The following is a 16,159-nucleotide window of genomic DNA, read 5'->3' on the forward strand; positions in this document are numbered from 1 at the left end:
TGCCTCAAATTAATTTTTTTGGCAGGGCCATATGTAGGGCTTCACTGCTCTGGGTTGAGTCGTCTGTTTTTTGTTTGTTTATTTGTTTTTGAGATAGAGAAAGAGATCCAAGGGCAGGGGTGGAGGACGTGACAGCACCAAAGCTTCCTTCAGTGTAGTGAGGTCTAGACTCAAGTCTGGGTGGCAAGCATGCCAAAGCTGTGCACCAGCCATGTGAGCTACTTTGCTGACCCAAAAAAGAAAGAGACTGAGAGGGAAAGAGAAGGGAAGAGAAAGATACGATAGCACCAAAGCTTCTCCCAGTGTGGTGGACCCAGGGTTCAAACCTGGGTCTTGTGCATGACAAAACAGGTGCACTGTCCGGGAGAGCTATCTTAGTGTCTCCAGACATGTTATTTTAACACAGACAATTAAATGATCCCAAGAGCCCACCTTTAAGAATTTCAGTCTTTCTTTATCCATTATTCTCTAAGAATAAAGTCATGGTTTTAAAAAGGATCATGGAAAAAAGACACCTTTATATTTGAAACTTCTATTTAAAAAACATGGGGGGGGCTGGTGATGGCACACCTGGTTGAGTGCACACGTTACAGTGCACAAGGACCCAGGTTCAAGCCCCTGGTCTCCACCTGCAGGGGGAAATCCTCACAAGTGGTAAAGCAGGGCTGCAGGTATCTCTCTGTCTCTCTCTTCCTATCTCCCCCCTCACTCTTGATTTCTGAGTATCCAATAAATAAAGATAATAAAAAAATACAAAAAGACATTTTCAGGTATGGGATTGTTCACTGGAAGTAGAGCAGGTTCAAACACAAGCTTTATTCTGGTAAATGCTAAAGACTCTGGGAAGGTGGGAAGTGCTTAGAATCTCAAGGTCTCTCTTAATTTCTAACCCTTCAGATAACTATGTGAGTAGAAATATGCCTAGAAGTTAGAGTACTTCCTATCCAGGTCTCTGTATTTTCACCATTTCTCCTCCCATCCTGAAAAAGAATGTGGAATCTCTAAGGAAACACATACTTAGGTTATCATTTAGAATATGTTACACCCTAGCATATTTAACTCTGTATATGTAGAGAAGTTAATACAACCATGATAATGTTTGCACTTAGCCTGCATGTATATATTTTATCTCAATAAACATGCCATTCAAGTTACTAGAAATAATGTAGTCAAGAGCCCAAGATTCTGAGAGATAGAATTATCTGGGTACATACTTAAGTTGAAAATTTAATTTACAATTATTATAGATTCACACTGACTATATACTTTAGATTTTACTATTTGCAGAGCTATGAATTATATGCAAATACTTTTCTAAGTATTGTAATACAATTGCCTTAGACTCTCTAATATTCTATATGATTGGCACGTGCTACTACAAGGTCATTTCCATAGAAAAGCCTTAAGATCAGTGGAAAACATCATATTGTGATGGTGGAAATGAACCTAAATTGGGGATAGGAATGTTTTGCAGCCACCTATCGGGGGAGATGAGAAACTGTAACTGGGTATCAGCAACTGTAAACCACTAATCCTCCAATAAAATGATAAAAATCATCCTGTTCACATGATATTTGTATAAATAATATGCTATACATACTATGTTGCTCAACTCTGGTTTATGGTAGTGCTGGAAATTAAATCTGGGACCTTTGGTGCCTCAAGCATTAAAGGCTCTTTAATGTAACTATTATGTTATCTCTCCATCTCAACATTTTTTAAAAATAAATTCATATATTTGGTTCAATTTCTTGGAAAAAATAGCAATTTATTATACAAGATACTAGTGACAGACCATCTGTAGAATTTTCCTCCTCCCCTTCAGCCAGCACTGCTCAACTTTGACTTTTTATGGTTCAGAGTATTGAACCTGGGACTTTGGAGCCTAGGTATGAGGATCTCTTTGTATAGCCATTATACTATCTTCCCTGCCCCTATAGAACTTTCCACAGTCACAATGTAAGAAGTAGGCTCTGATTTTTAAAGGTTTGGATTCTGGAATAAGGGCTTATATTTTTAAATCTTAAAATTTTTTTTAACCTTTATTTGTTTCATAGAGATAGCCAGAAGTCGAGAGGAAAGGGGGTGATAGAGAGTGAGAGAGAAAGAAAGAGAGACAGAGAGACACCTGCAGCTCTGCTTCACCACTCACAAAGCTTTCCCCCTGCAGGTGGGAACTGGGGGCTTGAACCTGAGTCCTTTCACACTGTAACATGTGCGCTCAACCAGGTGCGGCACCACCTGGCCCCTTGTTTTATTTTTGTGATGCTAAGATCTCATACATGAATAATTTCACTGCTCCCAGGCAGATATATTATATCATTTGTTTTATATAAAGTGAAGGCACATACACAAAGAGAGAATGAGAGACACCACAGTTTTGCTCACTGTAGCACTTCACCTGGTATATGGGGCATCATGCTCCCATGTGGTGCTGAGGCTTGAACTTAGGCCCTCATGCTTCATGCAAGGCTTGTACTCTGTTTGGTAATCTATCTTCTGGTTCCTTTTTTTGAAAAAAGCCACGTTTACCACCACCAAGTCATTAAAATACGTAATACATATCCATGCAACTAGATTTTAGAATCTAAATTTTAAAATTTGCAGAGAGTGGACACAGCTAAAGGGCAGGGTCAAAAAAGGATTTCAGGGGTCGGGCGGTGGCGCAGTGGGTTAAGCGCATGTGGCGCAAAGCGCAAGGACCGGCATAAGGATCCCGGTTCGAGCCCCCGGCTCCCCACCTGCAGGGGAGTCGCTTCACAGGCGGTGAAGCAGGTCTGCAGGTGTCTGTCTTTCTCTCCCCCTCTCTGTCTTCCCCTCCTCTCTCCATTTCTCTCTGTCCTATCCAACAACGAACGACACCAACAATGGCAATAATAATAACCACAACGAAGCTACAACAAAAAGGGGAAAAAATGGCCTCCAGGAGCGGTGGATTCATGGTGCAGGCACCGAGCCCAGCAATAACCCTGGAAGGAAAAAGAAAAAAAAAAAAAGGGATTTCATTTGGCACAAGCACATTAATGTAATTTGAAAGGTAGTGATAAAGAAAAGAAATATCTTTATAATGTTTGAAGCCACATTGAAGAAAAATGCCAACTTTACAGCAATGAAACTTGTCTAGTTTTCTTTCCTCATCTCTTTTTTATTTATTTTTTATCTAGCACACTGATTTGATTTAATTTTCTCAGCTAGTTTCCAGTCCAGGCATCTCACATAACCAGTAAAAAGCCCAAGACAGAAGTCCCAGTGAGGTGAGTGAGGTCAAGCAGTCGAAGAACATACTTAGAATGTCACAACTTGGGAAAATGGAAGCATTTTGATGAGATTCACATAAAATGACTTATCAGAACATGTCTTCTGCTTTGTTGTAGGACATGTCTGATTCTATTACTACCCCGATACCTTCATAATTGTCACTTCTGTAAGTTGTGTCACTTTGACTTTTTTTCCTTTTTAATGGCATTCCTTCCTGAAGGTTAGATTGATCAAGTTCTTTGGCAAAAGGAACCTCAGCATCTCTTGGTGCAGCTGAATCTGAGGGATGGGCTGGGGGGAGATGACGTTCACTTCTTAGCCTTTTCCTTATCTCTTCTTCTTTAGTCTGAGAAGTGGCATTAAAGAATAAAAATGAACCCGGTTAGTGTTCCTCAATTTCTCATTAACATTCCCTGCAACTAACATTTTTAGGGTTTCTCTACTTCACTATTCAATAGTTCAGATAAGTGGAAGAGAGAGAGAGAGAGAGAGAGTTGAAGGATGCCCCACTAATATTCTAAAGATTGGTTCCCAACAGAGCAGCTGTCAAAGAACCATGGGGCCCAAATGTATAAATACTGCAGAAATTGTTTGATGGCCTGTAGGGCTTCTGCTCAGTTTCTATCCTCTACCTTCTCACACCTCCAAGCTCCAAATGAAGTAATGTTTTTTCCCTGATGAAAACTCAATACTTAGTTCTGAGAACTGAGTTGTACTTCCTTCAGATATATGATGCAATTGCAGTAACTAAGTCTATGTCAAAATATTACTTTACTCCTTCACAACACAAAAAGGACAAAAAAGAATGAAACATACAGCATAAGATTATATAAACCATTATCTTTAAGGCTACTGACAGGAAAGACCAGACCTGACATGAGCTCATTGCCCCGTGGGGAAGCCTGGGTACCTTTCTGCGCTCCTCTACTGCCTGCATCTTCTCTTCTATGTCCTTCATTGTGAAAGCTTTCAGTTCCTTTTTGGTCTTTAGTTTTTTCAGTCTGGCTGGTGGCTTTCTCAGTGGTGTCTCAGTTGGATTCACCTGGAGGAAGACATATTTCAAAATGAAGAAAGAAACATTCATTGGCAGAGGAGAAAGGGAGAAGAGGTACCTAAATGTAGAGTGGACAATACTAGTTCTAAAAACTAAAAAACTAAACTTTCCAGTGACAGATTAAAAAAGCAACAACATGAAAGCTGGTGTGAACAGAACTAATCCCTACAGAGCTAAGTCCTTGTAAATACATAACTAAATTATTTTTTATCCTCACTTTATTGGGAGGTTAATGATTTTCAGTACAGTTGACCTGTGGATACAACTTCTCATCTTCCCGTAATATATGTTTGAAGAACACTCTCACTCCTAACCCCAAATGTTACTTCCTTTTCTGCCATCATGAATCAGGATCCCAAAACTCCTGTCCCAGATGCCTTTTCCCTCCTGTCCCCAGAGTTCTTTGCTTTGGTGTGACATACTACACCCAGCCCATGTTCTACTTTGCCCTTGATTCTTATGCTTTACCTGTGGGTGACATCATTTCGTAGTCATCCCTCTCTTTTTAGTTTATATTACTTAATAATATTCCTTCAAGCTCTACTCAGGGTGATGCAAAGGAGATGACTTCATCATTTTTTTTTTTTTTTTTTTTTTGTTGTTGTTTGTTTTCTTTTAACCAGAGCACTGCTCAGTTCTGGCTTATGGTGGTGCTGGGGATTGAAGCTGGGAACTCAGAGCCTCAATTATGAGATTGATTTGGGATAACCACTGTGCTATATGCCCAGCCAGATTTCATCATTTTTTAACAACTGAGTAGTATTCCATTGTGTATATATGCCACAGCTTTCTTCACCACTCACTTGTCATTGGACATTTAGGTTGCTTCTAAATCTAGATTATTACGAATTGTGCTGCTAAGAATATAGGAGCACATAGATCTCTCTAGGTAGGTTATTTTTTGTTTTGTTTTCTTTGGATAAATACCTAGGAGAGAAACTGCTAGGTCATTTGGTAGGTCCATTTCTAGTGCAGAACTATTTTCTTTTATTAATTAAAATTTTTATTATCGTTATCTTTCTTGATAGAAACAGCTAAAAATCAAGAGGGAAGGGGGTGATAGAGAGGGTGAGAGGCAGAGAGATACCTGCAACACTACTTCACCACTTGCAAAGCTTTCCTCCTGCAGGTGGCCACCAGGGACTTGAACCTGGGTCCTTGTGCACTGTAATGTGTGCACTCAACCAGGTGCACCACCACGTGGCCCCAGAACCGTTTTCTAAAGATAATATTGATTACATACTTGGAAGGTTGGATAGGCTACTGCCAAAAACTATGAAAGACTGCAAATTCATAAAAAAGTTGGGTGAAGACTTGTGAAAAGAAAAAGAAGAGGAGGAGGAGGAATAAAAAGAAACAACTTGAGAACAAATGTAAGAAGGTGGCACATGAACAATACATTTGTAATTTAGGGTAAAACATTCAACTTGGTTTTTGGGGGGCTATTTGAGCAAATCAATTAATATCACACAAATTAGTGGGAGGAGAAGAGCAAGGTTAATTACCTATGTGTGGAGAATGGGACAAACAGTGGATTTATAGTTTACCTTAAAGAAAAAGTATTGAAGAAAGGAGAATATAAGTTACATGACAAAACAAAAGAGCTTTAGCTGCTTGCTTTTTCCTTAAGATAGGTTTTTTTTTCCCTCTATTAAAAAGTATTTTTAGAGAGGACCCTAAAACTGAGTAGTTATTATTCTCTTTAGGTAATGATAACAGTTTCTTTTGATGACTACAGGACTTTGACTGACCTTATGTCTGTCTATATGCCAAGGTAAACAAAGTCTGCTGGACATCCTTGGGTATTGGAGCTAAGGATAAGCTAAGTACTGAATATTTTGGGGGATGGGGAGTGGGGAAGGGGGAGGCGGCTTGCCCTTCAATAACATTCCTCAAGCTACAAACTATTGTCATATGGAACAGAGATTAGTTCTTAACTTCATTTTGGTTTCATAGAGGAGAAAGTTCATGTTTAATGTGTACCAGATCTGTCCTAAGCTTTACTGTGGGTCGTTTACAAGAACTTTCATGATAGAAGAATAATGTCATCCTCTTTCATGTGAATAACTACCCTTTATACTGTTGCAGGCATTATTAATGACTTTCTGATTATAATTTCAAGTTATGAGTAAAGTGAAATTATTGGCAAGAGTTAATAATGAAAACTGATCCTGCGTATTTTATTTTAAAATATCAACTTTTAATGGTACATATTGGTCATAAAAAATAAAAAATGCCTTCTGCAACCCTCAATGACCCTGGGTCCATGCTCCCAGAGAGATAGAGAATGGGAAAGCTATCAAGGGAGGGGGTGGGTTATGGAGATTGGGTGGTGGGAATTGTGTGGAGTTGTACCCCTCCTACCCTATGGTTTTGTTAATTAATCCTTTCTTAAATAAAAAAAATAAAAAAGAAAAAATAAATAAAAAAGAAAAAAATGATGCACAAAAAAAATCCTTTAGTCCTCTGTTAAATTACCTGGTTTTAATCTCCCTCATTAGTAAACCATGACTCATTCTGAAGGGTAGTCAAGGAAATGACTCAGCAGCAGAGCTCAAGACTTCTATGTATAAGACCCTGGATTTTATACTTGGTGCCACATATATAAGAATGGTGCTCCAAAAAACAGGCAACCCAATTTGAAAATGGGGCCAGAACATGGATAGAAATTTCACCCAGGAAGAGATCCAGAGGATGAACAAATTTATGAGGTGTTCAAAGTCACTGATCATTGACCATCGGTGGAATGCAAATAAATACAACAATAAGATACAACTTTACACCTCTAAGAATGTCATTCATCAAAAAGGACAGAAATGACAGATGTTGGAGAGGATGTAGAGGAAAAGGGACACTTCTGCACTGCTGATGGGAGTGAAAAATGGTTCAATTGTTGTGGAAAGCAATCTGGAGACTTATCAGGAGACTAGAAATGGACCTACCCTACCATCTAGCAATTCCTCTCCTGGGGATTTACCCAAAGGAAACAGAATCAGAAGAGATCTATGTATACCTATGTTCACAGCAACACAATTTGTATCTTCAGAACCTGGAAACAATCCAGATGTCCAACATCAGATAAGTGGCTAAAAAATTGTGTTATATATGCATGATGGAATTCTACTCAGCTGTTAAAAACAATAAAGTTGTCTCTGCATATTCTTGCATGAAACTCAAGGACATCATGTTGAGTGAGATAAGCCAAGAAGAGAAAGATAAATTTCAAAGTATCTCACTTATTAATAGGACTTAATAAAATAGGGATGGGGAGGGAGAGCACAAAGTGAAACATGGACTGACACGGTGCATGGCACCAGAGCAAAGGACTATGGGAAGGGAATGGGAGGGAGGGGAGGGAGAAAACTCTGAGGGAATGATGCATAATGAAATTGAGTGCATATGTAATGAATCCACTGTAAAGTAGTAACCCCCTCAATAAAAAAATTAGTTTTCTAAAAGTATGGTTCTCCTGTCTCTCAAAAAATCAAATAAATAGTGAAAACAAGAGAATGATGTGTCTTTCCAGATTTTTTTTAATGGACATATATTTATACACACATAGATGTGCAATGAACTTGTAAATTTTTTTTTAGTTACTTTCAGTTGCTGCCAGGGTCACTGTGGAGGTCAGTACCTACATGATGAATCTAATGTTCCTGGCAGCCATCCTTTTCTTTTTTGTTTTTCTCTTTTTTTTTTAAATCTTTTTCTTTCCATTTTCCTTTTTCATCTTCTACTTTGATAGGACAAAGAGTAATTGAGAAGAGAAGGAAAAAAAATACTGGAGAGAAAAAGAGAGACACACATGCACCATAGCTTTACCACTCGTGAAGCTTCTCCTCTGCAGGTGGGGACTGGGTGCTTGAACATGGTGACATGTGTACTCCACTAGATGCACCACCGGCCAGCCCCTGCCTGTAATGTTTAACTAAACATAAATGGAGCAATACCATATACAATGTCCCATGTATATGGGACATGTTTTTTTTCCCCACTAATTTAGAATAGGCATCTCTCTAGGTCAATTTACAGAGATTTATTACCAGGAAAGGTTGTAATGAACTCGAAGTATCATTATAGAAGGAACTGAATATTGCTCTAGGTAACTTATCTAAAAATAAATAAATAAATAAAGACAACAGCATTATTTATATTCCTTATAATATATATTTTTTGTTTTTTAAAAATATTTATTTATTCCCTTTTGTTGCCCTTGTTGGTTTCTTTATTGTTGTGGTTACTACTGTTGTTGTTATTGATGTCATTGTTGTTGGATAGGACAGAGAAATGGAGAGAGGAGGGGAAGACAGAGAGGGGGAGAGAAAGATAGACATCTGCAGACCTGCTTCACTGCTTGTGAAGCGACTCCCTTCCAGGTGGGGAGCCGGGGGCTCGAACCAGGATCCTTACAATGGTCCTTATGCTTTGTACCTTGCAATATTTAAAAACAGACAAACCTGTCTCATAATCTACAAGACTATGGGTACTAAGAACACAAATGAGAGAGAGAGAGAGAGAGAGAGAGAGAGAGGAGAGGGTTAGCATGAAAGAAAGACCCTAATGACAGCTCAAAATGAACTGGGTTTGTGTCCCGGCTCAGTTGCAGTGTGATTTTCCATGAGATCTTAAACTCTTTAAATCTTCCTTTTCTCATTTGTAAAAGAGAGTTAAGATTTATTTCATATTATTTTCTCTCTTCCTCCAGGGTTATCGCTGGGACTCAGTGCCTGCACCACGAATCCACTGCTCCTGGAGGCTTGTTTCCCCCTTTTTGTTGCCCTTGTTGTTTTGTCATTGTTGTGATTATTATTGTTGTTGTTGTTACTGATGTCATTGGTGTTGGATAGGACAGAAAGTAATGGAGAGAGGAGGGGAAGACAGAGAGGGGGAGAGAAGGACACTTGCAGATCTGCTTTGCCATTTGTGAAGTGACCCCATGCAGGTGTGGAACTGGGGGGCTGGAACCAGGGTTCTTAAGCTGGTCTGTGTGCTTTGTGCCATGTGCGCTTAACCCGATGCTACCGCCTGACCTCTCTCTCTCTCTCTCTCTCTCCCTTCCTTCCTTTCTTTCTAAAGAGGAATATATTAGTCATTCAGTAAATTTGTCATTATTTTCCATCTAGTGATAATAATAACTTTTCAAATGACAGTACATAAAATCACCACCATGGCTATTATGAAAGATAATCAGACTTGTTAGGGTCAGCAGGCAGGAGACCTGGGTTTTCTCCCCTGGTTCATTAATATTATCCATTGGTTCATTCTTTTTGGACTCACTTTTTCTAATTGTAAAGACAGAGACTGAGGGGAGAACTAGTTGGTTGTTTTTTTTTTTCTTCAGCTGTAAGAGCTTTGGTTCTTGGAAAGTCTTTTAAAGTGAAAACATTTATTAAAGTTTTGGCTCAGCTATTTTTCAGACAGTTTTATGTGGTGAAAAGCTGTTCACTAACTCAAAACTGTGATGTTTGTCAAAACAAGTACCCCCACCCCCCCACCCCCACTCCCCATCCATATTTTATTTTTTAAGACAATTGCCTCTTGAATTTTCTGCTGGCAAAAGCCATCTGCTGAAAAAGGGACATATTTGCTATGGAGCTCAACTAAGAGATACTGTGAAATTAGTATGAAAACAGTTCTTTTTCTTTATATTAAAGTTCACTCACAGAAGGCTAAAAGAAAATAAAACAGTAGTCTAAGATCTAGCAAGAAAGTCTCCATTAGGTTTCTGGTGCTTTTGTTTGTTTGGGTTTTTGTTTGTTTGTTTTTCAATTGAGAGCAAAATTTAGAGGGAGGGAAGGGAGAGAGAGAGAGAGACCTACAACATTTCACTGCCTGTGAAACTTTCCTCTCCGGTCCTTATGCATGGTAGTGTGTGCACTCAATCAGGTGGACACCATTAGGGGGCTAATGGTTTACAGCATAGTTGTTGACACTAGGTACAATCTCTCCTCTCTCCATAATGGGTGTTTGCAAGATACTCCCTCCTCAACCTAGGTTCTTTTTCACCATCATAAGGACACCAGAGCCTCTCAATCCCATCTTCTCCTTCCCTAGAGTAAATAGAAGAGAACTGTGACAAGTTCTGACACAGGTTGGATTTTCCAATTTGGGTAGACTCTTCCCATGACCTTAGCCCCAAAAGACTAGGGAACCACATACTTCTTTTTTTTTTTTTTTTTTCCAATGCAGAAATTAATCTGACCTGTGCAGTCCTTGTCCTTTCTTGAGTAAAAGTAAAAGTAAAAGTAAAAGTCTTAAGTAAAAGTAGTGAAAGGTGAGGAAAGATATCTGTAGTCTTTACTACCAGATTTTTTGGAGTTTGATTTTATCAACAATTTTTTAAGATAACAAAGATCTAATTAATATTAGATAGATGTATGGCTAAAATCTCTATAAAGGTCAACTTGAAAGCCAGTAGAAATTACTAACACAATTATTTTCTTTAAGAATATCATCAACCCAACAATGGTGTGATGATTTGGGTCTTGTCTCTAGTCAACCTGTCTTGTTAGTATATTACTTCTTATATCCACTTTGTATTCCTCAGAGTTTCCCTAATTAACTATTGACCTACAAATGAACCTACTTTGGCTATGTTCCCTTATCATGTGCATACACAAGGGCAAAGTTTTCTGCAGAAGAGCTATTCATTCAGGCTGTCACTGCTGGACCTCCTGGGGAAGGTCATTCAGTGTTAACTGGCTTTAATCTTTACCCAGTCAACTTCCCCTTTAAAAAAAAACCTCCTCTGAGGCCTAACAAATGTGAACAAACTTCCTAACTGTACTGAACGTTACCAAGTACCGAAAAAAGGGAATAAACTTTGAACAAAAACAGATGTTCTCAATAAAGACTTCAGTTGTATGCAGGGAGATAGTGCACCAAAAAAGTAAGGAGAAGGGAATTTGGACACAAAGGTACCTGAAGTGGGCAGTTTCTATGTGGACAAATGGTAGGCTATTATCTCTCTCTAAAGAGATTTATACCAGTCCATACACATGTGTATATCAAATCAACACACACAATGCTGGTACTGAAATCCTGTCAGAATGTTTTAAAATACACAAATTCACTTAATCTGGTATCAGCTTCTTAAAGTTTATTACATAAACTCTGGAAGAATATAAGCATCTCTTATTATGAATCTGCTTGAATGTGAGCTATCCAGAGGGCACTCTGAAATTTCTGTTAGCATTTGTCAACACCGAAGGATAAAAAACAAAACAATTCAAAACAAAACAAACAAAAATACAAGGGGGATATGGTCCTTACAGAAACTGAATGCCTTTCTAGGGAGATAATTGACTCACAGAGGATTCCCATGATTGATAAGGTAAACGGAGGGCCTTTCTAGTACACTTTGTTAGACTTTACTCTAAATGGCAACTGAATTAAAAATAATTACCTGGTTAAAAAGTGGAGAGGCTATGTCTAAAATTCCCTTGTAGTGGCAGCAATAAGTGTTGGTGTGAATGTAGGGGAAAAAAAAGAAAAGAAGTCTCATACTCTTATTAAAATGTGAATTTTGCAGTATCTATGGAAAACAGTATGAAGATTCTTAAAAATAAATAAACAAAGGAATAAATAAATAATGGCCCTTTTGGTCACTACCAGGCCAACCCATCATCCGGAGCCCTAATCAAGGAATCCCGGGATTCCCACATAGATATGATTGGTCTAGACCTGTAACAGATCCCTCTCTCCACCATCACTGGTCATCTCCATCAGGAACAGCATCGTGGACCATCTTGTGGGACTCTACAGGACCTTGCCCTCAATGTAGAACAACAATGGTAGAAACTGCCCTACTCTCTGAAGAGAGGCTGGGTCAACATACTCTGCAACTTGAGGAAGACTGGTCCTGAAATGAGTGCAGCCTAGAATGTTCCTAGCTATGAATATTAGAATGTGAGCTCAGACCTGCAGGGATGGATGCAGAAGTTGTGCAGGCTACTGTACTAAATATGAATAGACATGGGGCCTAGGTCTGATCGATGGGGTTTACATTTAATGTTATTTATATATTTTCCCCATATTTGGGAGCTCCTCTTTGCCCTGATCCAGCTTTCTAGACCTATTCTGAACTCTGACATCAGCTTCCCAGAGAATACTTTTAGCCTACCTGCATGTTATCTGTGGGACTCGGGCAAAAATTAGACTCAGAATAGACTTCCTGGCTTCTTCCAACACAAAGACCACAAATCTCATCTGTTATATTTTTACCTTTATTAGTGATTATTAAATAATTTGTTTTGCTTTATATCTTAATGTTTTCAGCCACCAAGTTGCAGATGTTACTGTGATGCCAACCTGATTTCCCTGGGCAGAAGACCTCAACAATGTATCCTGAAGCCCTACCTCCCCAGAGCCCTACCCCACTAGAGAAAGAGAAGCAGGCTGGGGTTGTGGATTGACTTGTCAACTCCCATGGCCAGTGGAGAAGCAATTAAAGAAGCCAGATCTTCCACCTTCTGCACCCCATAAAGATCTTTGGTCCATACCCCCAATAGGGATAAAGAATTGGATGCTTCCAATGGAGGGGATGTGATATGGAACTCTGGTGGTGGGAATTGTCTGGAACTGTACCCCTTTTACCCCACAATCTTGTTAATAATTATTAAAAAACTAATAAAAAAGGAAATACTATGTGATCCTGCAATAGTACTCCTGTTTATCTAAAGGATGTGAAAATACAAATATGATAGAATGTCTATAATTCTGTTTGTAATAACAATATTACTCACAGTAGCTCAAACAGAGTCAACCTAAATGCTCAATGACAGATGACTGAATAAAGAGACCGTGGAATGAGCTATACTAAAGGGAATACCAATCTGTGATTAAAAAATATGAAGCTTGCCCTCAATGTGGATCAGCAATGGTAGGGAAAGTTCCATTCTTTGAAAGGAGGTTGGATAACATATATTACCTACTACCCAAGGAAGATGGGTCCTGAAATTAGTGCAGCCTAGACTGTTCCTACCTGTGACCACAGAATGCAAGCTCAGACCTACAGGGATGCAGAGGTCACATAGGCTCCTGTGTTGAATATGGGCTCCAGATCAAATTAATTCCCATATCTGGGAAATACTCTCTTCTCTGATGCAGCTTTCTAGTCCTTTTTCCAACTATGACACCATCTCCCCAGACAATAACCTGGGTCCACCTGCATTTCTGATATCACACTCAGGAAAAAACTAGTAAAGTCATGACCCCCTTGAAATACACCTAAAATAGACCTATTCGATTTTTCCAAAACGGAGACTCCAAATCTTCATCTGTAATATTCCAGCCTTTAGGTTCATGAGTAATCAACAGTTTGTTCTGCTTTATATCTTAACTCCTTTTCAGCCACCAGGTTTCAGGTGCTACCATGATGCCAACCAGACTTCCCTGGGCAGACAACCCCACCAATGTGTCTTGGAGCCCCGCCTCCCCAGAGCCCTTCCTCCCTAGGGAAAGACAGAGACAGGCTGGGAGTATGGATCGACCTGCCAATACCCTTGTTCAGCCAGGAAGCAATTATAGAAGCCAGACCTTCCATCTTCTGCACCCCACAATGATCCTGGGACCATACTCCCAGAGGGAGAAAGAATAAGGAAGCTATCAAGGGAGGGGACTGGATATGGAGTTCTGGTGGTGGGAACTGTGTGGAGTTGTACCCCTCTTATCCTACGGTCTTGTTAATATTTCCATTTTATAAAAAAAAAATTAAAAAAATATATGAGTCTGCCTTTCGGGACAAAAGAGATATATTATGTTAAGTGAAAGAAATAAGCAAAAGAGTGGTCCGGGAGGTGGCGCAGTGACAGGGCCTTGGACTCTCAAGCATGAGGTCCTGAGTTAGATCCCTGGCAGCACATGTGCCAGAGTGATGTCTGGTTCTTTCACTCTCCTCCTATCTTTCTCATAAATAAAAAATAAAATCTTAAAAAAAAAAAGAAATAAGCAAAAGAGAATTGCTCAGTGGTTTCACTCACATGTAGAAAATAAATAAATAAATAAATAAAACAAATTGTTAAAAAAAAAGCTCAGACTGAAAATTATAGTGATTATTAGAGATTGTGAGAGAATAATAGAATTTCAGCAGTCCTGGTGATTCTTTTACACACATAGAAGTGTGAAGGTGAATTGATGAAACTTTATGATGACATAAAATAATGAAATAATCTATGAAATTAGTAGAATTTCCTTGTGTTCAGGTAGACTATTAGTCTACATAAGATATTTTATTCCTTGTGTATTCTCAGATCAGTGACTCTGTGTCCTATAATGTATTATTTAAAATAACTTTTCAGCAGTAAGGAACTAGTGTTTACATATTGAACTGAACCACACTGTAGCAAATGCTATGTGAACATCCCTTTTCTAACCATCCTTTTTGTTTTCCTTGATTCCGTTTACTAGTAAATTTTATCAAGTCTGTTTTTCCCCAAAAAATTAATTAGATAAAGGATTAACTAGCTATACTACTTTGATTTTAAAGATGATTCCCTTTTCAGCCTTTCAAAATTAATTTTCTTTTTTTTTTTTACACTAGCCTTATAGTTTTCCCAAACACCAAATGGTGTTTGATACATTTGTTTTCAGCTACACTCCTTTTTCCCATAAGCTTCTTGGACGCTAGCTTAGTCCTAGATCCTATTTATTTCCAGGAATATTTAAGAAATCTCTTTCACCGTGAATGAGGAATTTCAGTTTTGAATGCTTGTACCTTTCTCAGCTTTCTAATGAACCTGAGAGATTTAGGTATACCATTTATGTAAACTTCAGGGCAGTGGTTATCAGTTTAAGAGGGGTTTAGAGCTTTCAAACGAGCTCATGCTAGGGCGCAGAAACTAGGAGTTTTGAAATCGTCCTAAGTATTTCTAATGTATAGTCAAGTTAAAGAGTACCAGGCATAGTGTGCAGCTAGGCTCACTGCGCCAGGCAATAAAATACAATAAAACCAGGCTGTGTGGTGGCATTCTGGCCTATTGCAAGACTAGTCTAAGTCAATTCCAAAGTAAAAACAAAAACAAAAAAAAAAGGAAGGGAGGAGGGAGAGAAAGAAAGGAGAAAAAAGAAGGCAAGAAAGGAAGGAAAGAAGGAAAGAAAAGACCTGTGCTTTTCTTGTCTATTTTTGCAGTCCTAGCACATTTAATCTTTTTGGGTGCATACAAACAATGCTTTTGACGACTATTCCATTTCTGTATAATATGAAAATTTGGGCTTTTTGAATGATGCTATTGAGGCAAATTCAGCATCTTAATTTTTTAATAGATATACTGTTTTCACAATACCCTCTTTCAAGGTCTGTGACTGAACATATTCATCTCTGGCACTGAAAAATGTTTTAATGTCGTTGTTATCAGCTTTAGCATCTCATTTAATTCTACAGCATTTTCTTAAGAAGGCATTGCTTAGCTACTGAGCATTTCTGATATTTTTCCATGTTCCTCTCCTATCTCTTTTTGACATAACTTTTTTTTTTCTGATAGCCCTCTCCCCTGAGATTTACCTACAACTAGAAGATACTGCCTCCTCTCCTCTTCATGTTAAAGCCCCACTATCGTGTAGAACTTTCAAACAACACGCTCCAAAATGCCTTGTTATCATGGTAACATTATACATGTAAAACTTGCTATTATGCTGACATCATTTTTTCCTGTGATACAACTTTCTTTTTACCTTTCCTCCTACATCATCTCATTATTGGCCACTAGGTAATTTCATTCATAGGGTTTGGCAATCTCTTTTCTCCAAATACTTTCCAAAAGAAAGTGCCACTTTGGCTTTTACTCATAAATTCTCAGACTTTTGCTAAATGTAGAGAAGGAAATTGCTTTTATTCAAGCAATAATAATG

The 16,159-nt window shown here is 38.6% G+C and overlaps 1 protein-coding gene across 2 annotated transcripts in view; it reads right to left on the bottom strand.

Moving 5' to 3' along the window:
• Window positions 1–2,374: 2,374 nt before the first annotated feature.
• STMND1 (stathmin domain containing 1) overlaps window positions 2,375–16,159 on the bottom strand; it is a 37,279-nt gene continuing 23,494 nt past the window's right edge. Inside the window, exons 4-6 of one of the 2 annotated variants that reach the window (XM_060190888.1) lie at window positions 4,169–4,300; window positions 3,406–3,604; window positions 2,375–2,506 (exon numbers count right to left, since the gene is read on the bottom strand). In XM_060190888.1, coding sequence (XP_060046871.1) covers window positions 2,493–2,506; window positions 3,406–3,604; window positions 4,169–4,300 — 345 coding nt within the window. In that variant the 3' untranslated portion in view covers window positions 2,375–2,492. Of the gene's footprint in view, window positions 2,507–2,638; window positions 3,605–4,168; window positions 4,301–16,159 lie in introns of those variants that run through there. The other variant, XM_007539273.2, reaches the window with a different exon arrangement.

Source organism: Erinaceus europaeus, chromosome 4, assembly GCF_950295315.1.
Source record: "Erinaceus europaeus chromosome 4, mEriEur2.1, whole genome shotgun sequence".
Lineage (NCBI taxonomy): Eukaryota > Metazoa > Chordata > Mammalia > Eulipotyphla > Erinaceidae > Erinaceus > Erinaceus europaeus.